At 42.4% G+C, this 27,883-nt stretch overlaps 1 protein-coding gene across 1 annotated transcript in view; it reads right to left on the minus strand.

The window, feature by feature from the left end:
• Nucleotides 1–27,883, minus strand: part of xylb (xylulokinase homolog (H. influenzae)) — a 195,252-nt gene that overhangs the window by 57,302 nt on the left and 110,067 nt on the right. Inside the window, exon 18 of the mRNA XM_033639227.2 lies at nt 6,567–6,661. Coding sequence (XP_033495118.1) covers nt 6,567–6,661 — 95 coding nt within the window. The remainder of the gene's footprint in view (nt 1–6,566; nt 6,662–27,883) is intronic.

Consider the following 27,883-nt stretch of genomic DNA (forward strand, 5'->3'; position numbering starts at 1 on the left):
CTGTGTTTTACCATCATTCCAACAGTATCTGGACATCCCCACCTGAGGGGCAAACATCTTGGACATGTGCTATGGCAACATTGCCATTGCTTTTCGTGCCCATTCGTATCCACTGCTTGGAGCTGCTGACCATAACATCATCTCCATACTTCCGCTGTACAGACAACAACTGAAATAACATAAGCCACAATGCCACAGCACCCTGCAGTGGTCAAGGGATGCTATCACCTGCCACCAAGGCTCCTTGGCTTGCACTGACTGGGACATTTTTGATAGTAATTTGAAAGACAGAGCTTCGGTCATTACGGACTACGTAAACTTTTGTATCAGTACGTGCATCCCTGTCAAAACAATAAGGAAATTTCCCAACTCTAAACCATGGATCACCCCCCAAATAAAACAGTGCCTTAGAGAAAAACACAAAGCCTTCAGAGAAAAAATTGGGTTAAACTGAAATTAGCAAACCGCAATATCAAAAACGACGTACTCAGGGCAAAACTGAAATATAAGGACAGACTGGAAAACGGGTTCTCTAACATGAACACAAAACATGCATTTCAGAAAGTACGGACATTAACAGGATGTGAATCCAAAGCCACCACACGTGCATTAACAGACCCGGTACTATTTGTTAGAGAACTTAATGCATTCTACGCCCGTTTTGACAAGCAGGACTTTTCAGAGGAATGTGTAAAACTTTTGAGAGCCCTCCCCCCACCAGACCCAGATAAACCGTCCACCTTCACTGTGGAAGACGTGAGGCGTCAGCTCAGCAGGTCCCGGGTCCCGACGACATCTCCGCAAGGGTGCTGAAGAACTGTGCTCAAGAGCTTTCAACCATTCTTCATTCACTTCTCAGCGAAGCCTACCTCACTGCCACCATATCCTCCATCTGGAAAATGGCTACCATAATCCCTGTCCCCAAGAAGCCACGGCCCACTGAACTCAACCAATACCGACCTGTTGGCCTAACATCCATAATCATGAAACGCCTGGAGAAGCTGCTGCTGCTGAACACCATCCTGCCAGCTGTCAACCCGCCACTGGACCCCCTCCAATTCGCCTACAAGGCTAAGAGGGGCACTGAGGATGCTGTAGCCTGCCTGCTGCACCTCCTCCTGCAGCACCTGGATTCCCCAGGCCACACTGCCCGGATACTCTTCGTGGACTTCAGCTCTGCTTTTAACTGCATCCAGAGGCACCTGATGATCCAGAAGCTGCACCACCTCAACATCCCCACCCGACTGATTCACCTCATCCACAACTTCCTCATCAACAGGTAACAAGTAGTGCGGGTGGCTTAAACCACATCTCCTCCCCTCACCATCAACACCGGAGCACCGCAGGGCTGCGTGCTAAGTCCTTTCCTGTACACATTCTACACAAATGACAGCATCAGCCCATCACCCACCACAAAATACTTAAAATACTCCGACGACACAGCCATCCTCGCCCTACTCACAGACAGCAACTCCATCTTTGAATACCACACCACAGTCACACACTTCACTCAGTGGTGTGAGGACAACTACTTGAGTTGATAGTCAGTCCCCCTTCACCACAGCACCCAATTGTCGTCCATAACCAAACAGTTGAAACAGTGGACAGTTTTAAATACCTCGGAGTAACATTGGACAACATGCTCACTTTTGATCAGCACATCATGGACTAGGGATCGACCAATATGGTTTTTTCAGAGCCGATGCCGATACCGATTATTATGAAACAGAAATACTGATAGCTGATATTTACAACCCATATATGTCTGCTGTAAAAATCATAGTTGACGCAGAATTAAAAAAATAAACACTGACAAAGCACTACATTCAAATGCAATTAATAAGCATATATTTGTTCTGAGAACTTTTCCAATGAAACAGTACAGGGAGCTGCCAGCAGCACTTTGAGAAAAAACTTTGACAAGTAAAAAAATGAATGGAAAAATATAAAAGTACTCCCTGAGGTTTAAAGTACTGTAATAAGTAAGACACTGAACAGTAAATGAGTACAACAATGAACAGCAGATGAAAAGGAAAAGTGCAGGGAGTTGCCCATGGCATTTTTTAAAAGTTCAAAAAAAAATTTTTTTTTACACACACACACATATATATATATATATATATATATATATATATATATATATACACACACATTAATAATTAATGTGCCGCCTGTCTTGATCCAGCTCTTAGGTCAAGTTATTGTTTTGTTTTCATGCACTTCCTGTTTTATTTTGATACTCACCTGTTCTGTCTCATTTCAGGACCCTTCACATCCTGTCTTTGTCTTCCTTCCTGCCACTGTGATTACTGGCCCCTCCCCTAACGTGTTGCACCTGTGTCTGATTGGCTCTCCTCCTCCTAGTGTATATAATGCCACATTTGTTTGGCAATCCAGGCCGGTCATTCCTTGTCGGATTTATATGACCATATGACACGTCTGATCTGAAAGCGTTTCATTGCAACAGTCCAGAAAACATGGCGGCGCACCGTAAGTTTGTTTTTGTTTGCATGGTTGCTGAGCAACGGAGACTTTGCTGGTTAAACGACTTTAGGCTACAACGGGCTTGCACAGACTTTTTTTCCAACACAAATCAACAGTGGAAATAGAAATGCCATTGCAAAGTACTTGTATGATTTTTACAACACAAACGCTTAATTAAACAGTATATACGAGGACAAATAACTTTGTTTACCATTCACAATGTGCACAGCCATCTTCGTCGTAACATCAATTCTACTGACTCGGTCTACCTGGACCTTGCCCGAGTTTGATGACGAGACCTCCAGGTAGAACGGGTGTTCTTTTGTACTTTTCCGGACTTGAAACCGTATCAATCCCGGTTCCGGCTACCAATAGAATGCAGCATAAGCTCACCTCCCTCATGTGTCTGTGCCAGTTCGTCTTGTTCCCCAGTGACAGCGTTTCAGCCTTTGATCCCTCGTGTTCTGACTGTTTACCCTTTTGACTTTGCCTTAGCCCTGTGATTTGGATACCTTAGCTCTATCTTCTGACTTTTGCTTGTTTTTTGGACTTTGGAGTTTGCCTTACGTTTTGGACACCTCTGCCTGCTAGTTATTGAAATAAACCTTCTTTGGCTGAACTCTTCCATGCTACTGAGTCTGCTTTTGGGTTCTCACTCAGTTCAGGTCTTGACAAATAGAGCACAGGAAACATATGTCTGTAAGTACAAATGTATTGCTCTGAGTTTATTTGCTTATGTTATGTAGAGATGCTCACTTGCACTTTATTGTTTGTCATTGTAATGCCGTTGCGGTGCCATTGCTAATTTCTGTTAGCGCGTCTATGAAGATTTCCATTATATGTTAGCATTATGCTAGTGGACCATGCGCTAATTATTTTTCCACATTTGTGGCACTAATGCCAGCTATATTTTGAGTTAACTTCTGTCTTCTTTTTATTAAGTAAAGGAACTCCAGGTCATGTTCACTTGATGACATTTAGCCACTGAATTCAAGACAAGGGAACCGGAGGTGGTAAAATGCGACATTATCCCAGCACCACTTTATAGAAGACGCTCAAATTTACATCTTACAGAGAAGCTTGAACTTTCAGTCTCAGCTGTTGAAGCCAACATGGACAAGAAGTCCATAAAGTGCTCATAGTATGGGAAAATTCATGACAGATGGCCAATCCTTTGTTTTGTATTATCTAAAAACAGACACACAGCACTGTTGTGTTTTCAGGTTTATACCTTTTAAAGGGATAGTGCACCCAAAAATGAAAATTCAGCCATTATCTACTCACCCATATGCCGATGGAGGCCCTGGTGAAGTTTTAGAATCCTCACATCCCTTGCGGAGATCGGCAGGGGGAGCGGCTAGTACACCTAATAGCTGACGGCGCCCCAGACTAATGTCCAAAAACACAAAATTGAAACCACAGAATATCTCCAACATGCTCATCCGTAGTGATCCAAGTGTCCTGAAGCCCCGACATATAAAGTTGTTTCGAAAAATGTCATTTCAGCTCTGTTTTTAGCCTCATTGTAGCCTGTAGCTTGGACTGCTTCTCTGTGCTCCGCGCTCATGTGTGCGCGCTCAGGGTGATCGGTGATGCACGGTCTCTGAAGAGCAGCAGTCTCGTCAGTACTGATGTCCAGATTCTCAAGTGCAGGCATCGCCAATTCCCCGTCTGAGCAGCAAAGACTTTCCTCATCCATTGGCATTGCTTTGCATTTGAAACAACTACACCACCAGGTTTCCAGTGCTCGATTCTGCGGCAGATTAATCGTAATATGCATATGCAATCTAATTTTTCAATGACGGCGATTCTGCTGGCCCCACCCGTGCCGGGAGTCGGGACATCATCTGCATGAAAACAAGCGCTCCCAACGACGCAGCGTTATACCACGTGATGCAGAGCAACAGCCAGCCAGCAGTTTGGAAAGGAGCGAGACAAGGGGGAAACACACTGCTATCTGTAGCCTCAGTTTATGCCTCATACAGATCTGCTGGTAAAGTTAACTTAGCGTTAGCAAGCGTGATAAAAGACGGCAGAGAGGCGACGTTGTGCAAATAAACCAAAGATTTATTAATTTTCTGTAGCAGTAAACACATGGGCTGATAACAAATGTGTTAACTAACTATGCTAAAGCTTTACAAGCTATTCAGGGCTGCCGACGATAACATTAATATGACAAACAGCAAGGCTACGGCAAGTTAACGTACTGACCCTCCTCAGACAGACAGACAGACAGACACACACACACACACACACACACACACACACACACACACACACACACACACCGGACAGCCTCTCAGTCCTTAGCCGCTAAAGTTAGCTCATGTACAACACAGGTACCACACAGAAACTTTTACAGAGGGTCATAATGTGCTTCTAGTGACTGTCAAATTGCCAGCGAAAGTTGTTTATACTGTGGACACGGAGAGTAGCTGCCTGCTCTCATGGGACAAAGATCCTCTGAGAAGAAAGACGGTTCACTCTGCTCTGCCGCCAGGAACAAACTGGGAGGCAAAGATCCTCTCTGAGAAAGAGGGTTCACTTTGCTGCAGGGTTCACCAAAACGTTTTTTTTGTTGTTGTTTTTTTTGTTTTAATAAATTGAACACACATTAAAGAACATACAAGATCCTGTAGAGAATTAATACATATAATACAATACAATAAACACTGTCAAATTAAATGAAGGAAGAGGATTTATTTTAAAGGTAAATAAAATATTGGGAATTTATGTAAAAATATACATAGAGACATATAAATAATTATATAATTAAAGATATGTAGGCTGTGTTAGGTGAATACTCCTGTCAAATGCATGGTGTTGAAACGTTTAATTTTGATCTTCCTTAGTCCATTTAGACTTTATTTTATCATAAGAATAACAATGAATATTATGAATTGTTCACGTTTTAATCTAATTTTAATAACATTTATCACACAGCATTTTGTGGAATGTGGAAAAGTCAAATGTTCAGTTTACAGTTTTAATAAACTCAGAACTATTTTTCAACACATATATTGTTTTGTCTTCATTCAATGTAATTAGCACATATTGTTACTGCGCCATTGGTTTTGGCCTTTGGTGCCCCACATTTTGGCCGTGATGCCCCAATAAATTTGTATTTATCAAAGGCCAAAGTGGCCTTGCCCTAAAATGACTTAATTCCAGGCCTGGAATACCTACCTCAGAAAAATGTTGTTCAACATTGATATTATTGTTAAAATAAGAGACTAAAGTTTATTGTTTTTACGGTCAGTGTCAGGCTGTCAGCTGCTGCATTTAAGCTAAAAACAGGAGTGTTCCCTCTCTGCTGACCAGAGTTTATGTGCCTTGTGTCTCTTGTATCAAGCACAATCATAGGTTTTGTTATTTAATGATATTTTTTTATTATTTATTTATAATTTTTGTTACTTTTCCTTTTGCATCAGGAAATAAGCACAATAAATCTTTATGTTGACAAAAATCGTGAGAGAATCGTGATCTCAATTATGAGCCAAAAAATTGTGATTCTCATTTTTTTCCAGAATCGTGCAGCCCTAGTAGATAATGGCTGAATTTTCATTTCTCGGTGCACTATCCCTTTAATGTTTATCCTGATTAAACAGCTGACATTTTCTGCAAAGTTAGACTGATTCTTTCCTGCTTCTTGTGAATGCTAGTCACAATTGACCCTTCCATGTTCGTTAAAAGTTTGAAATTAAAACTTGAAGTTATTTTACTGTTAAATAAAACTAGAGTTAGGGTGATTTGAATGAGGGCAGAGTTAATACCCACGTCTCTCTCATTACCACTTTTATATAGAGGCTTAAAGGCCTGCAGATCATCTCCGCCCACACACTATACTTCATAACCTCTCGAGTGATGAGCCAAGCAAAATGCCAAAACATGACACTGTGTGTGTGTGTGTGTGTGTGTGTGTGTGTGTGTGTGTGTGTGTGTGGGAGGACACACCGCAGGGAAATATGAAGCTCCATAAACCAAGAAAACACACATGCACATTGTGACTAATTTAATAAATGCTAATTACACTGCTAAGGAACAGCAGCAGTGTGTGTGTTTGTGTGTGTGTGTGTGTGTACCTCCTGTGCAGTAGGATGCGGGGTGGCAACCAGTTGTGGTTCCGGTGCTCTCTTCACCACATCAAAGAAGGAAACTCCAGATTCTGCAACAAGGCCTGAAAACACAAGACCAATGAGAGAATTTGGTTTCTGCATTCTTAACCAATCAGATGGCAAAGCGTCAATAAGCAATCAGAGGTTTTAGATTTTTTAGATTTTCTAAAATAAATAAAACACATTGATTCAAAAGATTTTTGAATAATGATACATAAACAAAATCTATCTTAACACTCCATAAGTTATTGAAACTATTCATGTTATTTCCTTTTTAAGAAATGCCCGTTTTTGTGAGCAGAGTGCAAAGGCACAGTAATGGATTTATAATTTATTCCTCTGGTGCCACCGCATGTTTTTGTATGGTTTTGCACCACACATAATATAACATGATGACGTCAATGCAAGGGTACAACGTGATGACACGGAAGATAGTAGCCTCAGCGTTCTGCTACAAAGATTGATATATTGATATTAGATGATATATCCAGGATTATGCAAACAATGGTCTCCCACAGCCATTACAGGGAAATTCCAGCATAATTACTGCAAAATGCTACTTTTACACCACACCTAAGGTAAGGTAAGGTAAGGTAAGATTAGGTAACAATGTAATGACAGGGAAGACAGAAGCCTTAGCTTTCTGCTGCAAAAAAATGAATGCTCTAGGTTTATTAAAGCAGGATCAAGCAAAACAACAAACTCCTGTGGCTGTCCATGGAACGTCTGTTTTTAAAGAATTAAACTACTGGTTCTGTCTCCACCATTAAACAAGAAGTGCAGCTGTGTTGTTACCAGTGAGGTGAGAGTGTCATTAACCAATCAGAGGTTTAGGTTTAGTTATTGCAACACTAACCAGTCACCACCAGTGGGGTTGGTAGCAGGGTCATTAACTAATCAGAGGTCTACTTTTTGCATTGTTAACCAATCAGTGGTTGGTAACTGGGTCATTAACCAATCAGAGGCTTACTTTTTACATTACATCAATCAGTACATTCCTTCTCCATTATCAATCAGTTGGTTAGTTCCTGCATAGTTAATCAATTAGCAGGTAAGTTCCACTGCCATTAACATGTCAGCAGGTGAGTTACAAGATAAATGTTATTGATTATCAGTAACTAAAATGTTTCTAGGTTGTAATTAGTCAGTCAGTGTCATTATCCAATCAGAGGATTATTTTCTGCATTGTTAACCAGTCAGTTCTGAGTTTTTAGCTCATAAGCTAATCAGAGGATTAGTCAAGATATTTCGGCATCACAGTATGAAAAGCAAAGGTGTAAATGATAAAATAGCAGATGGCTGAATTCCATTTAGTTGCTTTAGATTTAGTGTCCTTGTATTGTGCATGTTGGCACATGAAATATTGAAATATTATATATTTAATTACATATTTGATAAATGTTTTCCACTTGTTCAAATAAAAGGGAACTGCAAGCCTAAAATACCCTGGATCATGCCAGGTCTATAATGATCTTCAATTAAAGAGAATAAATTATATACAAAAAATGTGTTGTTAGCCCCATCCCATTTAATAGTGATGTTTATAAAAAATCTAAGAATGATTTCACAAAATTACTGCAAAAAAAAAAAAAAAAAATTACTATTAAGAAGAAAATTGTACAATCCCGTAATTATATAAAAAACACATGCAACCTCATTAATGAATTACTGTATAAGAAAAAAGCCTCCACTACTATCCCATGTCAATTATCTGATGGGGTGAGAAATTTCACTAATATTTTTGACATAACAAATGGTTTCAATGATTTCTTTGTAAATATCGGTCCTTCCTTAGCTAAAAATATAGAGAGTAGAAATGAATCCCTCTTGATGAATATCAGTGAGCAGTATCCCCCCACCTCTAAAAAGGTACATGACATTATATTGGATATGAAAAATTCTGCTGCAGGACATGATGAAATAAAATCTAGTCTTGTAAAGAAGGTACTTTTGTCTGTTGTGTAGCCCCTCACCCATGTTTTAAGTCTCTTGGACAAATCCAAGCGCTCCTCCGCACCAGGCAGGCACCACTCTGCTTCTCCTCTGAATTCTCTCCCATTGCTGGAGAAGTTAAGAACATTGGGCCTCATTCACCAAAATCTTCTTAAGAATCTTCTTAGATTCTTTCTTAAGCTTTTCTTAAGAAGCGCCAACGCCAGATGAGGGGGGGACTCTGTCTCTACTGCGGTGAAAGTAAGGAAAATGCTCAACTTCAGCAAATACTGAAATGAAGAGACTTGGAGAACCACGGAGAAAAGTTACAGCCAGCGGGGTTACTTTAATCGCAGAACTTTAGCATACAACAGTATACTAGTCTACACAGCAAAACAGATGGAAACAGCGAAACAGCCCTGAACAATCACCCTTCAAATGCTTTTATAATGGGCGTCTTCTCATTCATGTGCATGTGTGTGTATGTGTGTGTGAACACGCTTGGGTCGTATTTCCTGTAAATCTAAAGTTCTCCTGATTTCCTACTTATTCCTAGAGCTGGACTTCGTGCGTCAATATTTCCTGTCTCCTTTGTCTCTCTGGCATAAACAACCGTTCCTATTGCGAAACTTGGCACATCTGTTCCAACAGTCAGGTCACCCTAATCCAGAATGTTCTACTTCATTTGACCTCCCAAGGCTTGACGTACGCACAAATACTCATATTATCAAAACACCTCTTATGGGTCCTTTTTACTGCCAAATCTGATATTTGACCAGCTGCTTCCTAAACCTAGTGTAACTGGCCTTATTTTTCACCTTTGGTATAAAATGATACATTATCTGCCTCTACATGAACAGGGTCACCGAATTGCTTCGTGTCCATTAAAAGCTCAGGCTCACCAGTGAGAGAGAGGGTACTGGTGAGCCCTCTGTTTCTCTCCAGCAACCCATGTTTGTCGACTCAGGGTCTGACGCTAACCTTATTGACTCCTCCCTAGCCAAGAGATTGGGTCTCCACCTGCCTGCGCTCTCGATGGAAGGGTCATCTGCCGAGTTACCCACCGGACTCAATCATTCACTCTCAGGTTCCCTGATCAGCATACAGAACTTTTAACCTTTTATGTGTATCACTCCCCTATGCATCCGCTCATCCTGGGCCACCCGTGGCTCATTCTGCACAACGCTCATATGGACTGGGAAACAGGACGGATCCTAGCCTGGGGTCCTCGTTGCTCCGGGGCCTGTGGGGTGGTTTCCCTGCTTCAGTCATCGCTGCCCGAAGTCTCCTCGCTGGTGCCTCCTGGTGAACCTGTGGACCTGGAAAAGGATTTCCCTGCGCTCCATAAGGTACCCTCTAGTTATCATGACCTGTAACATGTTTTCAATAAGTCTCGGGCTACTGCTCTCCCCCCTCATAGACCCTATGACTGCGCCATCGACCTTCACCCCGGGACTTCCCCTCCCAAGGGGAGGCTATACTCTCTCTCAGGACCCGAAACCACCGCCATGTCCAAGTACATCGAGGAGTCCCTGGCTGCTGGTCTCATTCGCCCCTCTTCTTCACCTGCTGGCGCCGGTTTCTTTTTTGTGGACAAGAAGGACAAGTCTCTACGTCCCTGTATTGATTACCGAGGTCTCAATGACACCACCATCCGCAGACCAATGGCCAGACGGAGAGGTTAAACCAAGAGTTGGAAACCAGTCTCCGATGTTTGGCTACCCAGAACCCGTCCTCGTGGTGCCGCCAGCTCATCTGGGTAGAATACGCCCACAACTCCCTGCCATGTTCCTCCATGGGTCTATCTCCCTTTCATGTTGTCTACGGGTACCAACCACCTGCCTTTCCTGCGTGGAGCGTGAGGTCAGTGGCCTCTTGGCGACGGCCTTGATCTGGCGGTGCCAGCGGACCTGGAACCGTGCTCGTCGTACCCTGATGCATAACTCGGAACGCTACAAGAAGGCGGCTGACCGTTGCTGTGCCCCTGCGCCGGCCTACCAGAGTGGACAACGTGTCTGGCTCTCCACCAAGAACCTCCCCCTGTGAGTGGAGAATAGGAAACTGGCTCCCAGGTTTGTTGGACCTTTTCCCATATCCAAAGTGATTAATCCAGTGACTGTTCATTTGAAGCTCCCCAGTGCCATGAGAGTGCATCCTGCGTTCCATGTCGGCCAGGTCAAGCTTGCCAGGGACAGTGCCCTGGTTCCCGCTTCCCGACCCTCACCTCCCCCCCAGCTCATTGAGGGGGGCCCTGTCTACACGGTCCGGCGGCTCCTGGCATCTCGTCGCCGCGGCCGTGGGTTCCATTACCTCGTGGACTGGGAGGGTTACAGTCCCGAGGAGCGTTCTTGGGTCCCCTCCTCCCACATCCTGGACCCTGACCTCATTGCTGAGTTCCACCGGCTCCACCCTGAGGCTCCTTTTGGTATTATCCCTCCTGTGTCATGTCTGGTGTCTTTACTTCCTCCTGTGTGATTGCCTCCCTCCTCCCTAATGTGTTTCACCTGTGTCTCGTTAACCTGCCTCCCTGCAGTATATATGCCCTGCTGCTGTTCCCCTGTCTCCGTTGCCAGTTTGTTATCGATTCCAGAGAGAGATACTTACCAGCATTTTCTGCCTGCCTTCCTGTGAGAGATCTGTTTGTGACCCGTTTCCTGAGACCTGCCTGTTCCCTGTCAGTACAGTTGCCAGTTCCCTGTTCATCCTGTGTATGATCCTGCCTGCTCTCACGGTAACCCTGTTTCATCTGCTCCTCATCTGTACCTCTGCCAAAATTCCTGCCCAACCTGTGTTCTGACCCTGCCGTCCTCTGCCTGTCTCTAGTCTGTACCTCTGCATTACTCTCTGGATTCCTGGTTCTGACTCTGCCTGCCTGACCAACAGGTCTCGTCTGACCCCTCCTGCTGGATCCCCAGCCTGTTTCCTTTGGGCCTGCCAGCTCCCCAGGAACCCCTATTCAGTATTTTTGAAGTGTTAAATAAACTGTCTGTGTTAACTTTGAACGTGTCTATCTGGTCGTGCCTTTGGGTCCAGCCTCCTGTGCTCAATTCTGACAGCAACAACAAAATGCCCAAAGCAAAAAGTAAATCAATTGGAGTGCAGCAGGTAAAGAGAAAAAAAAAAAAAAAAAAACGTTGGTAGTTCAGAGGTGGAGGTACTGCTGCAGGAAATCAGCCGCAGGAAAAAAATCACTCAGGCACTCTCAGGTAGGCTATGGGAAAAATCTAAATCACTATAATGTTTTATTTATTTAAAGCAACACTTACCTTTCTGGAAATTTTACACTTTCCTTTGTTTAGGTTAAAATGCTATTAATAAGCTGATAGCACACTGAAATGTAAGTGAATTCCACCAGAGATGAAAACTCATAATTATCTCATATGGTTCTACAAAAACTCCGACCAATCACTGCATTTGGACTGAATGCAATGATTGGTCGGAGTTTTCTCCTGCCCTGTCTGTCTTCCCCATGTGGAGGCCTCCGACAGACCTAACCGCTCGCGTAACATCCCCCCCCACACCCTCTACCTCTGAGTCTGTGAGACAACAAATATGCTAGTAACAGGGAGGCTTGTGGATATAAACTAGTAACAGGGAGGCTTGTGGATATAAACTAGTAACAGGGACGCTTGTCGATATAAACTAGTAAGCTGAGATGACCATGGTTTCGCCTGGAGCTGTCCTGAAGGGAAGACGCCGGCAGCGCTGTGACAGGACGCGGAAGCACGGATGGGTAAGCTCTATGCTAACAGCTAACCCCATCAAACCAGCTGTTCCCAGCAGCCTTCTGCCGAACGTCCACTCGCTGGACACGAAATGGATTACATCCGACAATGGAGATCCACTCACTGAGGAGTGAGGGACTGCTGTGTCCTTGTGTTCACTGAGACATGGATGAATGGTAACAAGATGCCGGTGTTGAGCTAAGGAGGCTAACACTACATAGAGGAGACTGGGAGGCTGCATCATCTGATAAGCTCTGTGGTGTATACACAAACAATTCATGGATATAGACCTGGGCCCCGAGGCAATGCTTTCATCCCCTCCCTGTGTGGCTGCTACTCCAGAGGAATCGGAAGGTAATTTTTTTTTTTTCTGAAATAATACCTTTATTGAAAACCTGTGTCCTAAAGGCAGGAGTTTACCATAGTGTGTGTGTAAGATCAAAATATGTCTTAGTATTAGACTGAGGGTCGCAACAATATGGTTTGATTTATCATTTATTCACAGATGAAGTCCCGCAGAGCCAACCTGCAACAGAACCAGAACCCTCCTGCAGCAGTACCTCCACGCGCACTCGGTCCCATGCCACTCCAAGCCTGAGTTCGGAAGCGGTGTTGGACAATTAAGAAAAGATAGCTGACACGCTCCATAAGATTGCCTCAACACTTGCAACCATGTCCAGTACACTTAAAGAAATTAATGAGAATTTTAAAAAATAAAGATGTGCACTGAAACTGGTCTGTCCTCATTTTTTGAAGTGATACACTTAGTTAAAAAAAAAAAAATCAGACTGTTAGATTCAAATTGTAATATTAATGCAACTTTATTCACAAATGGGCAATTAATTGCGCCCGAACTTGAACAGCGAGCCTGCAGTCTGGTCCCATCATTGCGTCAAGATGCACATCCTCTGTAGGGCACGATCAGCAATTTCTCGCAGCAACAATATATATGCCATTGTTTTTGCAGGCCTTGGATGGAGAAATGCCACATATAAATAGGCTGGGATTACTAACTGATGGCATGGTTTCCAATATACTTGATTAATGTTAAAGTGTTAGTATTTAATTTATTTTTGAAATAAAAAAATGCTCTGTAAATTACCAAAATATAAAATAAATAAATATCACTGTAATATTGTATTTTAATTAACTGCACAAAAGAAGACAACACAACCAATGTGCCCACATGTCGGCACTGAAATGTGCGTAAGAGTACTCCTGAGTGTTCATAGGATTTGTTCTTACCTAAGAACAAATTCTGTCTTAACCATCAAACAGGTCTACAAAGAAGTCAGGACTATCCAAAATGTCCTCACGCTTATGTATCATGTACAAAAAATACATACACATTCACACACACACACACACACACACCCACACACACACACAGTCATTGTCTTGCAGTTCTGTCAACAAATCCATATTCATGTCCTCTGAATTTACATCGACTCTGAGCCACACACTCACACCTCTGGATTAAGGTGTGTGTGTGTGTGTGTGTGTGTGTGTGTTTTAACCTGTTCCCACTGGACTGTTAGAACCTGAGGACAAGATGAGATTATTTTTATTGATCTTTTGCAGAGTGACAGAGCAGTACAACGACACAACAACACTAAAAGTGTTAAAGTGTGGAGCTCCGTCAGCGGCGCTGTGAGGCTATAATGCTCATTACACACCAGAGACTAAAACTGCTGGATTGATTTAGAAAAATACTCAAGCCAAACTTTTTCTATTCTCGGATCTTTACCACCAGTGATGCAAAACGTATGTCCTGAGGGCAGCAGACACAGGAAGGGACAACTCAAATTAAGTGTCAGGCTCAGTCATAGGCACTGACTTGGGTTTAACAACTCCAACATTAACTTCATCTATCCAAATTTGGGGTATAAAGTGACATAAAAGATGTTTTTATAGTGCTCTCTGTGTATCTGGAGGCTACTTCAAAATCTGCTGTTCTCCCATGAATCGCTGATGTTAGTGGTACTCGAAAGAACTACAGGCTATTTCACTTGTATTTCTAGTCTCGACCTCCAGGTGTCCAGGGGGTGTGCATGCATCCAAAAACAAATCTTCTTTCTTGTCATGCTTTGCAAACTAACTGCATGTTCACTAAAATGGTATCATTTATTATGAGTGCAGAGGACTATGGATGTATTTTTTACAGTGTATTTGTCAACTTGGATATACAGGTAGGCCACCTGAAGAAATGCAGCGGAGAGCGGCTGAGGCTGCAGCTGAACTGTACAAGAGTGCACCGCCGACAGGGGACCATCCAGAACCTGAGCTGCTGAGAGCAAACAATGACTTTTGGTGCCTTTGCTAAAACTACCTTCTGATACCAACAGAAACAGAATCACTCTGCTGCAATGAATTTCAGTGTGTGCAGTTTTTGATGGAGGCTGTCATCAACTACAAGCCAGAGAGAGCCGGTCTGTGCATTATTATCCATGAAAGTTTTACTCCTCTCTTGGTCAGAGATGTGCAGAAGACTGCAGTTTAACTATTGGTCAAATATTTTTTACAGTTGGCTAGTATTGTTTCAGAGTTCCACAAGGTTCTGTGCTCGGACCAATTCTATTCACTTTATATATGCTTCCCTTAGGTAACATCATTAGAAATCACTCTGTAAATTTTCATTGTTATGCACATAATACACAACTATATCTATCGATAAAGCCAGAAGAAACAGATCGATTAACTAAACTTCGAACATGCCTTAAAGACATAAACACCTGGATGAGCTCCAATTTCCTTATGTTGAATTCAGACAAAACTGAAGAACACCTCAGAAACTCTCTATCCAAATATTTAGTTTCTCTGGATGGCATTGCTCTGGCCTCTAGCACTACCACAAGAAATCTCGGAGTAATATTTGATCAGGATCTGTCTTCTAACTCCCATATAAAACAAACTTCATGGACTGAGTCCTTTCATCTGCGTAATATTGTTAAAATTAGGCCTATCTTGTCCCCAAAAGATGCAGAAAAATTGGTCCACGCATTTGTTACTTCTGGGCTGGATTACTGCGATTCATTATTATCAGTTAGCTCTAATAAATCTGTAAAACTCTCCAGCTGATCCAGAATGCAGCGGCATGTGTACTGAGAGGAACTAAGAAACGAGATCATATTTCTCCTGTTTTAGCTTCTCTGCACTGGCTCCCTGTAAAGTCGAGAACTGAATTTAAAATCCTTCTCCTCACTCACAAAGCTCTAAATGGCCAGGCTCTGTCATATCTTAGAGAGCTCATAGTGCCTTATTATCCCACCAGAACACTGCGCTCTGAGAATGCACGATTACTCGTGGTTCCTAAAGTCTCCAAAAGTAGAACAGGAGCCAGTGCCTTCAGCTATCAGGCTCCTCTTCTGTGGAATCATCTTCCTGTTTTGGTCCAGGGGGCAGACACCATCTCCACATTTAAGACTAGACTTTCCTTTTTGATAAAGCTTATAGTTAGGGCTGGCTCAGGCTTGTCTTGGACCAGCCCCTAGTTAATACACCGAGCACCTTCTCTCCTCTTCTCTCTCTCTCCTTAGTTTCTGAAGAGTTGGTTATTCTTCATTTGCTAAAATTTACATCCTTTTTCTGCATATCACTAACTCTGTTTCTTCTCCAGAGCCTTTGTGCTTCACTGTCTCGCAGGTTAACTCGCATTGCAGCTATGCCTGGATGGTGTGTCATGGTTGTGCTGCAGGCGTGGTCCTGCCTGATTCCTCCTACTACTGCTGTTATATTTAGTCATGCTTCTACTGTTATTATACACATATGATTATTACTGTCACATACATATACTATCATATCTTAATATATACTTACAACATATGCTACCACAATTGCTGTTATTGTTATAATATTATTATCAAAATTAATGTTGTTGTAAGCCATTATCATTACTGTCTGCCCTGCATCTGTTTCTCTGTCTCTCTCGGTCTCTCTCTGTCTCAATTTCTCTCTCTGTCTCTGTCTCTCTTTAAGTATAATTTTGTTATATGGATAACTGTAAATTTCTTTTGTTGATCTGTTCTGTACGACATCTGTTGCACGTTTGTCCGTCCTGGAAGAGGGATCCCTCCTCAGTTGCTCTTCCTGAATTTTCTACCTTTTCCCCATTGAAGGGTTTTTGGGGGGGGGTTTTCCTTATCCGCTCTGAGGGTCCAAAGGACAGAGGGATGTCATAAGCTGTCGTGATTTGTGATATTGGGCTTTATAAATAAAATTGAAACTGAAAATTGAAATCACCATTTTTTTTGTCATTTTATTTTGCTTCTGCCTCTGAAGACTGACTGAGAGCCGCTGCTCTGCCATCACCTGAGAAACAGCAGGGAAATACAGCAGATAGATCCATCATTTCACATCTTACTCAGCAAATTAAGGATTTATTTTAACCAAACTAGAGTTGGTAATTTCTGCAATAGTGGACTAACCAACCATGGCAGTTTTAGTGAGTTTTATTGTGTTTCTGTTGAATTTGAATAAAGTGTGGGAATTTATCAGCAATCACTGGTTATTAGGGGTGTAACAATCCATTGATCTGGATCGATATATCGATTTACTGATCAATGATCCAATCACATCGAAGCAAAGTGAAAACATTGATCCATATCGTCATCTTTAGCGTAGGCTTAATTTTTTTTTTAAAGTGTGCGTCACCGGCAAACAGCAGCAGGCAGATGGCAAGCAGCCAGGAGTAAGACCATGAGGATAACATTATTTACTCAGGAATAAATCAGCAGAAAATACAGGACAACAGAAAGAGCTCATGGCATATGTAAACAATGCTGTTACGAGATAAAACACAACGTAACGTTACCTGCCTGGACAAGCATCTCACTCTGCTAACTTCTTGCTTTAGCAACATTAGCTGCTCTGTTTTCACAATGTTCGGCTGAAAAACTGTGCATGCAGGCTGAAATTCAACCATGCTGTTCTGTCAGGAGATGCAGCGGCTTAAACCACCGGTGAGTAAGAGAAATAATAATGCTGCATGTAATCTGTTTAGCTATGAGAAGAGGAAAAATATCCGCTAGCCGCTAGGCTAATTTATGCATTTAAACATGCTTAAAACTCTTTGGGCCCTACGCCTTTTGGGGTATTTTTACTGCCTTTACTTTTAAGCTCATATCACAATCATTATAAAGGCTGCATACACATGCTGTATCTTCTTTTTTCAGGACAATCTGGGCTATCCAGGTTTGCCATCATTACAGATCCTTCTATGTGCCTGTTATTTAGGGCCCGAGCGACGACGAAGTCGTCCGTGTAGGACCCTATTGTAATCGTGCTGTTTATTATTATTATTTTTATTAGGGCCCGAGCGACGACAAAGTCATCCGTGAGGACCCTATTGTAATTGCGCTGTTTATTATTATTAGGGCCCGAGCGACGACGAAGTCGTCCGAGGACCCTATTGAAATTGCGCTGTTTATTAGGGCCTGAGCAGGTCACAGACCTGCGAGGTCCCTATTGTTTTTCTCACGATTATTTATTTTTTTTTTTTTTTTTTTTTCCTTCCGCCCATATGATCGCATTTTTCACTGCCTGAACATATCCCAAAACTCACCAAACTTGGAATATAAGTCACACCTATATAAGTGAAAAATTTTATAATCTATTGTCATCCTGAATTTCCACCACTAGGTGGCGCTATTATTAAGGAAAGTGCGTTTTGGCTCTTTCTCTCCCATATACTTTGTCGCACATTCAAAAACCTTATATCCACGCATTCAGTGAATTGTGCTGAATCTTGTGGTATAGGCCACGCCCATTTCTGCCCCCATTTTTTTTTCACAAATTCGCAAAATGTCGCAAACCTAGTTTTTCGAACTCCTCCCAGGCAATTTCACCGATTGGCATGAAACTTTGCACACAGCATCTGTGGACCCTCCCGACAAAAAGTTATTAAAAGAATTTCGATATTCCAAACAATACTCAAGTTATTAAATAGCAACTTCCTGCAGATTTCGTTCTAAACAGGAAGTGCTGCATATCTCCACATTGGTGTATCCAAATGACATGAAACTCAGTTTACCACTTCCCCATGAGCCCCTGAGGCTCTGTGCAAAATTTCGGGTGATGACCATAAGGTGGCGCTCTTTAAATTGAAGTATTTTATATCTCAACATCGGTTGGGCGGATTAACACGAAACTTGGTATAATTATTGTCAATGCCCTCCTGAGGATATCTGACGAAGGACTTACCGATCCGCCACTAGGTGGCGCTCTGGTGGCCGTCTAATTTAATATTTGGCACTGTGCCAACACCATAACACTCATGGAAATAAAATTGATAGGGGTGGTATAGACTGGCCCCTGTAACTCACACACCAAAATTGACCAGCAGGTGGCGCTATTTTCAATGCAAATGCGTTTTTGGCTAATAACTCCCACATAATATGTCGCACATTGTTAAACCTTCTATTTACGTGTTCTCTGAATTCCGCTGAATTGTGTGGTGTAAGCCACGCCCACTTTCGCAATAACTTTCCATTTGCTAAATCGCGACAAATGAAAAACATACTTTTTCGAACTCCTCCTAGGCGATTTGACCGATTTGCACCAAACTTTGCATGTAGCATCTGTGGACCCTTCTGACAAAAAGTTATTAAAATAATTTTGATCGTCCAAAAAACGGCCAAAATATAAAACAACAAATTCCTGCACATTGCTTTCAAAACAGACAGTCTTTCATATCTTGACCAAATACAGTCCGATTACCACAACACTTTTGCTAATTGTGTTCCATGGCCCGATGAGGGTTTGTGCCAAATTCGGTGCAAATCAGCCAATACGTGGCGCTCCGGTGGCAGTCTAATTAGTGTGAATGGAAGTAAATTGGAAAATCTTCAAATCCTCTTCAAAACTCAACGACTTCCAACCTCTTCTTGTCCCTCATACTTTGAGCTAGAAACACCATGTCAACTTTTAAAGAGTCAGAAGACCTTGAATGCATTAACTGTACATAATTATCTATCTTTATCTTTATTTCGGCCATGACCAATATTCTTTTGTTTATGAACACTGGTAGATAACTATCTTGCCACCAGGTGGTCTTTGGCTGCTCCTGACGCTACCGTCATAAAAACAAGAGACCGCACATGCACAGTTGCACACTCTCAGCTGATTGTAAACAGATAAGATGGCGACAAGATGCAACTTCAGTGTTCATTTAAAGCTAGACGTTTTGAAATATTCCGAACAAATGTCGGGGGAATACGCCGCGGGGCATATGACGCCTGGTATGCAGAGGACGGCAACAAGACCTTCACAAAAGGAGGGAACATGAGAGCAGCTGACAAACGCAAGGTAACGGCTTACCGTCTCCAGGTCCAGTAATTTCCTCTTTGGTTGGTGTCATGACTGCCCAGTACCTGGACAACTGAGCCGTGGCGGCACGCAGGTCTGTGGCGTGTCAGAGGAGAAACGAGCCATTAACATTTCTCTTTGTGTTAGGTAACGTTAACGGCGTTAGGCTGACCAAACGTCCTCTTTTGCCCGGACATGTCCACTTTTCACGTCCCGTCCGGTGCGTCTGGGTTTTTTTTATAAACTGATAATGTTTTTCCGTGTGTTTGTGTGTGTGTGTGTTAGAGTGCGGCACGGCCGCATATTTCTGTTCGAACCCGAACCGAGCTCGACATTATTTATAACCAAAGCACTGAGTTTGTGCCACACAGTTGTTACGGCTGAATTATTAATAAATGGTTGTGTGTTGACGTTCACCACGCTATCCCGACGTGCTTTAGGTAACTTATAATTTGTGGTTTATTAGCGTTATAAGCGTTCAGCCTCTAATGTGTGTATAGCGCATCTCACTCGGTTAGCACTCGGTTAACTCCCGGGAGCATTCTCTGTGGTCTGTTGTAGAGCACTGTGTTGTGTTTCGTGCATGTGCAGGTGTACGGGGGTTGCCGTGTGTTTGTATATCTGTTATTGTTCAATAAACATGCATTTTATCTCGGGATGTCTTGACATTTTCTTCAACCCTTCTTCGTCCTGCAATGAATGAGTGCACCGGCTTTCTATTGCGCCACAGTGCCACTTTAGCGGTTGGGAGGTGTATTGCACATTGGTATTAAGTGTGAAATCTGTGACTATGTGGTTAGTACATTACATGTTTGATTTGAATGTTTATGGAGACGTGAATTGGTCGAGACCGGGAACCCCCAAACGAAAAACGGGGTTCGTTTTCAAGACGTTTATGCAATGAACGTATTAGTCCAAGGCTAGTGCAGTATGTAAACACAGGCCGTGTCTTCACATGTTCGTTGCCGTCTAGAGACTGCTTCGCGCATGCTCCCAGAGCGCTGGGCTTTCTGGGAGATGTAGTCAATGTGGTTGCTTTGGGTCTTCTGTGTTGTGTTTGACATTGTTAAATATGTAAATAATGTGTAGGTAGATTCATGTTATACAGTACAGGCCAAAAGTTTGGACACACCTTCTCATTCAATGCGTTTTCTTTATTTTCATGACTATTTACATTGTAGATTCTCACTGAAGGCATCAAAACTATGAATGAACACATGTGGAGTTATGTACTTAACAAAAAAAGGTGAAATAACTGAAAACATGTTTTATATTCTAGTTTCTTCAAAATAGCCACCCTTTGCTCTGATTACTGCTTTGCACACTCTTGGCATTCTCTCCATGAGCTTCAAGAGGTAGTCACCTGAAATGGTTTCCACTTCACAGGTGTGCCTTATCAGGGTTAATTAGTGGAATTTCTTGCTTTATCAATGGGGTTGGAACCATCAGTTGTGTTGTGCAGAAGTCAGGTTAATACACAGCCGACAGCCCTATTGGACAACTGTTAAAATTCATATTATGGCAAGAACCAATCAGCTAACTAAAGAAAAATGAGTGGCCATCATTACTTTAAGAAATGAAGGTCAGTCAGTCCGGAAAACTGCAAAAACTTTAAATGTGTCCCCAAGTGGAGTCGCAAAAACCATCAAGCGCTACAACCAAACTGGCACACATGAGGACCGACCCAGGAAAGGAAGACCAAGAGTCACCTCTGCTCCTGAGGATAAGTTCATCCGAGTCACCAGCCTCAGAAATCGCAAGTTAACAGCAGCTCAGATCAGAGACCAGATGAATGCCACACAGAGTTCTAGCAGCAGACCCATCTCTAGAACTACTGTTAAGAGGAGACTGCGCGAATCAGGCCTTCATGGTCAAATAGCTGCTAGGAAACCACTGCTAAGGAGGGGCAACAAGCAGAAGAGATTTGTTTGGGCCAAGAAACACAAGGAATGGACATTAGACCAGTGGAAATCTGTGCTTTGGTCTGATGAGTCCAAATTTGAGATCTTTGGTTCCAACCGCCGTGTCTTTGTGAGACGCAGAAAAGGTGAACGGATAGATTCCACATGCCTGGTTCCCACTGTGAAGCATGGAGGAGGAGGTGTGATGGTGTGGGGGTGTTTTGCTGGTGACACTGTTGGGGATTTATTCAAAATTGAAGGCACACTGAACCAGCATGGCTACCACAGCATCCTGCAGCGACATGCCATCCCATCCGGTTTGTGTTTAGTTGGACGATCATTTATTTTTCAACAGGACAATGACCCCAAACACACCTCCAGGCTGTGTAAGGGCTATTTGACCAAGAAGGAGAGTGATGGAGTGCTGCGGCAGATGACCTGGCCTCCACAGTCACCGGACCTGAACCCAATCGAGATGGTTTGGGGTGAGCTGGACCGCAGAGTGAAGGCAAAGGGGCCAACAAGTGCTAAACACCTCTGGGAACTCCTTCAAGACTGTTGGAAAACCATTTCAGGTGACTACCTCTTGAAGCTCATGGAGAGAATGCCAAGAGTGTGCAAAGCAGTAATCAGAGCAAAGGGTGGCTATTTTGAAGAAACTAGAATATAAAACATGTTTTCAGTTATTTCACTTTTTTTTGTTAAGTACATAACTCCACATGTGTTCATTCATAGTTTTGATGCCTTCAGTGAGAATCTACAATGTAAATAGTCATGAAAATAAAGAAAATGCATTGAATGAGAAGGTGTGTCCAAACTTTTGGCCTGTACTGTATGTACGGCAACAGTCTTGTTTAGAATGATAGCTGATGGAGAAAATATTAACCAGCTTAAAGACTTATGTTCTATTTATTGTGTGGCAAGTGGAAACAGCTGGCATATGACGCCTGCTTAGGGTGTGTAACCATCTTTATCTATGGAAGCCCATTTTCGCCAGTAATGGAAAAAAAGAAATTGCTATTCCTAATCAAAATTGTGAGATAAAAAGTCATTATAACGAATGTAGCCTAGTTTTAAAATTAATTTGTGGCATGTTGTCTTTTAAGGTGTGTGGCATCATGGTGGCTGCAGATGGGACAGAGGATGAGATGATTCGCTGTTTCAAGGCAGGACAACTAGTACACTGTGGTGTGGTCAATAGTAAATATTGGTGATTTACAAAAACACCAAAAACTATTTTTACTGTTAATGTAAACGTTGTTACTATAAATAATACAGTACTTTCTTTGTAACACTATATAGAAAATATTCATTTTTACTGTAAAGACAGGTGTACATAAATATTTCTGCTGTTTAAATTAAAAAAAAAAATACAGTATTTGTAATTTCAAATTTGGCTGTGATTTTTTTTTTTTTTTTTAATTGAAAGCCTCCTTCAAATAGTAGCCTGCCCTATTTGTAGCCTGGTCCCAAACTATTATTTTGTTAATAGCAGCCCCGGCTACTATTTGAGGAAATCTGTATGTATGTAACATACAGTCACTGGCCACTTTGTGTACACCTGTGTAATCTAATGCAATCCAGTAAAACGACTAGACCATGATTTTTTCCCTGAATCTTATAAATTTTCAGTTATTGTTGACATCGTCTAGAAAGTGGTGACTACTTTGTTTATTATTGAGGTCATAGTGAATAGTGGTGGTGTACTGAGGTGGCCTCCGAATTTTGTCTAATTGAGGAGGACAAAATATTAGGAACACTTTTAAATATATTGCACTCCAGTACACCAACACCACCCACTACGACCTCAATAATAAAGTAGAATAATCACCTTTCTGACAAAAGGTACGTAGAATGTGTGGCAGAGCTGTTGTATTGACTTGTATTAGATTGCACAAGTGTACCTAATAAAGTGGCCAGTAAGACCCACATTTACACCACCAATCCATGCCTGCTCTGGGTCTCCCCGCAGCCCCTGGCTGCTCAACAGCCTCAGTCCCTGAGACCATGCTGATCAAAAGTTATTAAAAGCTTTTCTCTATGTCAAGGGGTGTGGCTACTATGATGTTGCCCTCGCCACCAAATATGTTTGGCTTTTTGATGGCTTCAGCGACATCATATTCACATGAAATTGATACACAGGTCAAAAATGGCGAGCTCATACATCTGATAGGGGCGTCGCCCATGGGGGGGGGACAAAATGCCTCTATAGCGCCCCCTTGAAATTTTCAACATACCCTTCCCATAGGGGTTTTTTGGAGTAGGAAGATGAAACGTCATACCACGTCAGGGTTAAGTTACTCTGAGTTTTCACATAACCGCTTCAGTGATACACGCTGCTGCCCCCCCGCGTAGACGCGGGAGAGCGAGGGCCCGGTCACAGCTGCTTGCAGCTTTAATTAGGGCCCGAGCACCTAGCGGTGTGAGGACCCTATTGGAATGCAAGGATTTTTTATTATTATTATCATTATTATTATTATTATTATTATTATTATTATTATTATTATTATTATTATTATTATTATTATTATTATTCCTGCTAATGAATTGCCTTTTTGGGAGGCTTAACATACCCGAAAACTCAACGCCCAGAGACGTACAAAAAACCCTGTTGGAGGCATGCTCTAAACCGAACAGGAAGTCAGCCATTTTGAATTTACTGTGCAATTTTGGTGCATATTTGGCCATTTCCAGGGGTCATAAATGAACGAACTAGTCCTAGAGATTTCATCCGATTGACTTCAAACCTTGGTCTGTCCCATCCCAAGACCTTGAAGATGAAAAGTTATCAAAAGCTTGAGTTTTCGTCAATGCGTGTGACCGTGGGATGGCGTCAAAGTTAGGGGTCTTACCACTAAACAGGAAGTAGTTTATAACTCCAGCATACATGGTCCAATTTTGGCCAAACTTCACAGGATTGACGATAGTCCCGCCCTGAACACATCTACATGTCAATAATTAGAGATAAACATGGTGCCCCCTACTGGCAATGGGAAATGTCATGTTTTAGACTTTAATGTACATCTCCTACAGACTTGACCAGATCCACTTCAAACTTGGTGAAAAAAGTCAAAAGACGTTGATGATGCTTTATTGTGGAAACTGTGAGTTTTTGTCAAAGGGTGTGGCCACGGCCTGGCAGCGAAGTTTGATGTTTCGCCGTGATGATGAACGTTGCTGTAACTTGACTCCAGGTGGGAATATCTTGCCAAAACTTCACACATATGATGACAGTCCAGCCCTGAACACATCTACAGAGGAATTTTGAATCACCGCCATAGCGCCACCTTCTGGCAACAGAAAGCTACTTTATACATTCTTTGATGTCCTGCTTCTAGCAGGTTAATCAGACCCACCTCAAACTTGCTGGTCTAAGTCCTTAGACCTTGATGATGCTTAAAAATGAAGCTTTTTAGTTTTCATCAAACGCTGTCACCGTGGCGCTGCCTTGTTCGCCATCAAACACGATGTTGTTTTGAAGGGACAAGGGATGCTTGAAAACTCACCAAACGTGGCATACACATCACAGGTCACAAGTCCTGTTGTCTGATGTGATTTTTGTGCTTTGATGCACCAAGATGGCTCAACAGCGCCCCCTAGAATATTTCAATTAAGCAGCCCCCAAAGCTGCTTTGACCTGCATGTATGAAACTTGGTAGGCACCTGTAACACTCTATTACGTACAAAAAAGTCTCTTGGAGCCATGCTCCAAACCCAACAGGAAGTCTGCCATTTTGAATTTACTTGTGCCACTTTTGTGCGTTTTTGCCCATTTCCAGGGCTTGTAAATTAACAAACTTGTCCTACAGATTTAATCAGATTGGCTCCAAACTTGGTGTATGTAAGCATGACTACGTTGTGACCAAAAGTTATCACAGGATTTGCCCAATGTTGAATGCCGCGCCCGCTGCCGAGCGCTGAATCTTGAGGTCTCGCCATGAAAAACGAAATTGCTGTAGCTTTGGCATAAATGGTCCAATCTCCACCAAACTTCACATGATTCATATTAGTCCCGCCCTGAACACATTTTCATTACTATATTGCCTGATAATCATAGCGCCGCCTAGTGTCGAAAGGAAGTACTTCTTATCAGACACTTATCTTTGGATTCACCTGAAATTTCAGTGCTGTGATCTATATTTGATGTACACAAAAGTGACATATCATTAGTGTCTATGCGCGCTGCAGAGGTTTTACTTTTGATGTCTCGCCATGAAACAGGAAATTGTTATAAATTTGGAGTAAATGGTCTGTTGTCCACCAAACTTGACATGATTCATATTTGTCCTACCCTGAACACATTTATATGACAATATTCCATGATAGTCATAGTGCCACCTAGTGGTGAAAGGAAGTACTTCTTACCAGACACTGATCTTTGGATTAACCTGAAATTTCAGTGCTGTGGTGTGTATTTAATGTACACAAATATGACATATCATTAGTGTCTATATGTGCTGCAGAGGGTTTAATTTTGAGGTCTTGCCATGAAACAGGAAATTGCTATATTGTTGCCGTAAATGTTCTGATCTCCATCAAACTTCAGATGATTCATATTAGTCCTGCCCTGAAAACATTTATATGACCATATTTCCTGATACTCATAGTGCTACCTAGTGGTGACAGGAAGTAGGTCTCATCAAACACTTAATTTTCGATTTATCTGAAAGTTAAATGCTGTGGTGTATATTTGATGTACAAAAACATGATGTATAATTAGTGCGCTCTCCAACTCCCTCTAGTGGAAAGAGGAAGTGATACAAAATGTGAAATATGTCATTCCAGCACTGTATCAAGGATATGCAGAGTCACTCCTGCATGCGATATCTAACTTTGACAGAAATGAACTGACGCGTCAGAAGACATCCTGCCAGCCCCCCCAAGTTGCGTGAAGGTGCGAGGGCCTGTTCATCGCTGCTTGCAGCTTTAATTATTATTATTATTATTAGTCTTGAGACATTTCGTGCCCCAATTTCGCCCCTTTCCCAAATTTCAAAATGCTTCTAACTTTCCACATTCGTCCGGCCACATCCGAAATTCGATATTTTTCGGCGGTTGCACATGGTCGACGCTGAATGCAGAAATAGCGCCCCCTACAAATTTTCAAAAACCCCTCCCCATTGGGGTTAATTTGTCGTAAGCAAACGAAATTTGGTACACACATGTATCATACCGAGACGCACAAAAAAGTCTCGACGTCATGGTAAAATCCCAACAGGAAGTCGGCCATTTTGTTTTGAATTTTTCCGTTACGCCGATTTCCACAACTTAAATTTGAACAAACTCCTCCTAGGGATTTCGTCTGATCGACTTCAAATTGGCTACAGATCATCCTGACAACATGCTGATCAAAAGTTATTAAAAGCTTTACTCTATAACAAGGGGTGTGGCCGCTAGGGCGTGATCAATTTTGGCGACTTTTCGTTTTCTTGCCATCGAATTTCGAACGGCTCTCCCTCCCACATACTTGATTTCAGCAGCTTCAAACTTGCTGGACGTGATGATGGCTCCGCCCTGAACGCCCCGATATGTTAATATCCCACCTTACTCATAGTGCCCCCCGTTGGTAACAGGAATTGACCAGTTTTTACTTTAACATGGACTAATGCCACAAACTTGACCGCATCAACTTCATTCCACTTCTAATGCATGCAGAACAAGTTGGTGAAGCTACTTTATGAACGCTGTGAAGCTTCGTCTAATGGTGTCCATGTGGCGGCGTGGTGACTATCGATCCCTCGCCACTAAATACGTTTGGCTTTTTGATGCCTTCAACAATCTCATATCCTCATGAAAATTGATACACAGGTCAAGAATGGCGAGCTCTTGCATCCGATAGGGGCCCCGCCCATGGGGGGGACAAAATGCGTCTATAGCGCCCCCTTGAAATTTTCAAAAAACCCTCCCCATAGGACTTTTTTTGGAGTAGGAAGATGAAAATTGGTACATATGTGTATGTTGCCCAGACGCACAAAAAAGTCTCTGCCATCAATGGTCTACTCCAAACAGGAAGTCAGCCATTTTGATTTAAACTTTTCGTTTTGGTGGCGATTTTGTGATTTCGACACCTTGTATTTTGATGAACTCCTCCTACAGATTTTGTCCAATCAACTTCAGATTTGGTACAGATCACCCTGAGACCATGCTGATCAAAAGTTATTAAAAGCTTTTCTCAATGTCAAGGGGCGTGGCCGCTATGACACCACCCTCGCCATCAAACACGTTTGGCTTTTTGATGGCTTCAATGACCTCATCACCTCATGAAAATTGATACATAGGTCAAGAATGGCGAGCTCTTACATCTGATAGGGGCGTCACCCACGGGGGGGACAAAATGCCTCTATAGCGCCCCCTTGAAATTTTCAAAAACCCCTCCCCATAGGGTTTTTTTTTGGAGTTGGAACATGAAAATTGGTACACATGT

The sequence above is a fragment of the Epinephelus lanceolatus genome, chromosome 20, assembly GCF_041903045.1.
Source record: "Epinephelus lanceolatus isolate andai-2023 chromosome 20, ASM4190304v1, whole genome shotgun sequence".
Lineage (NCBI taxonomy): Eukaryota > Metazoa > Chordata > Actinopteri > Perciformes > Serranidae > Epinephelus > Epinephelus lanceolatus.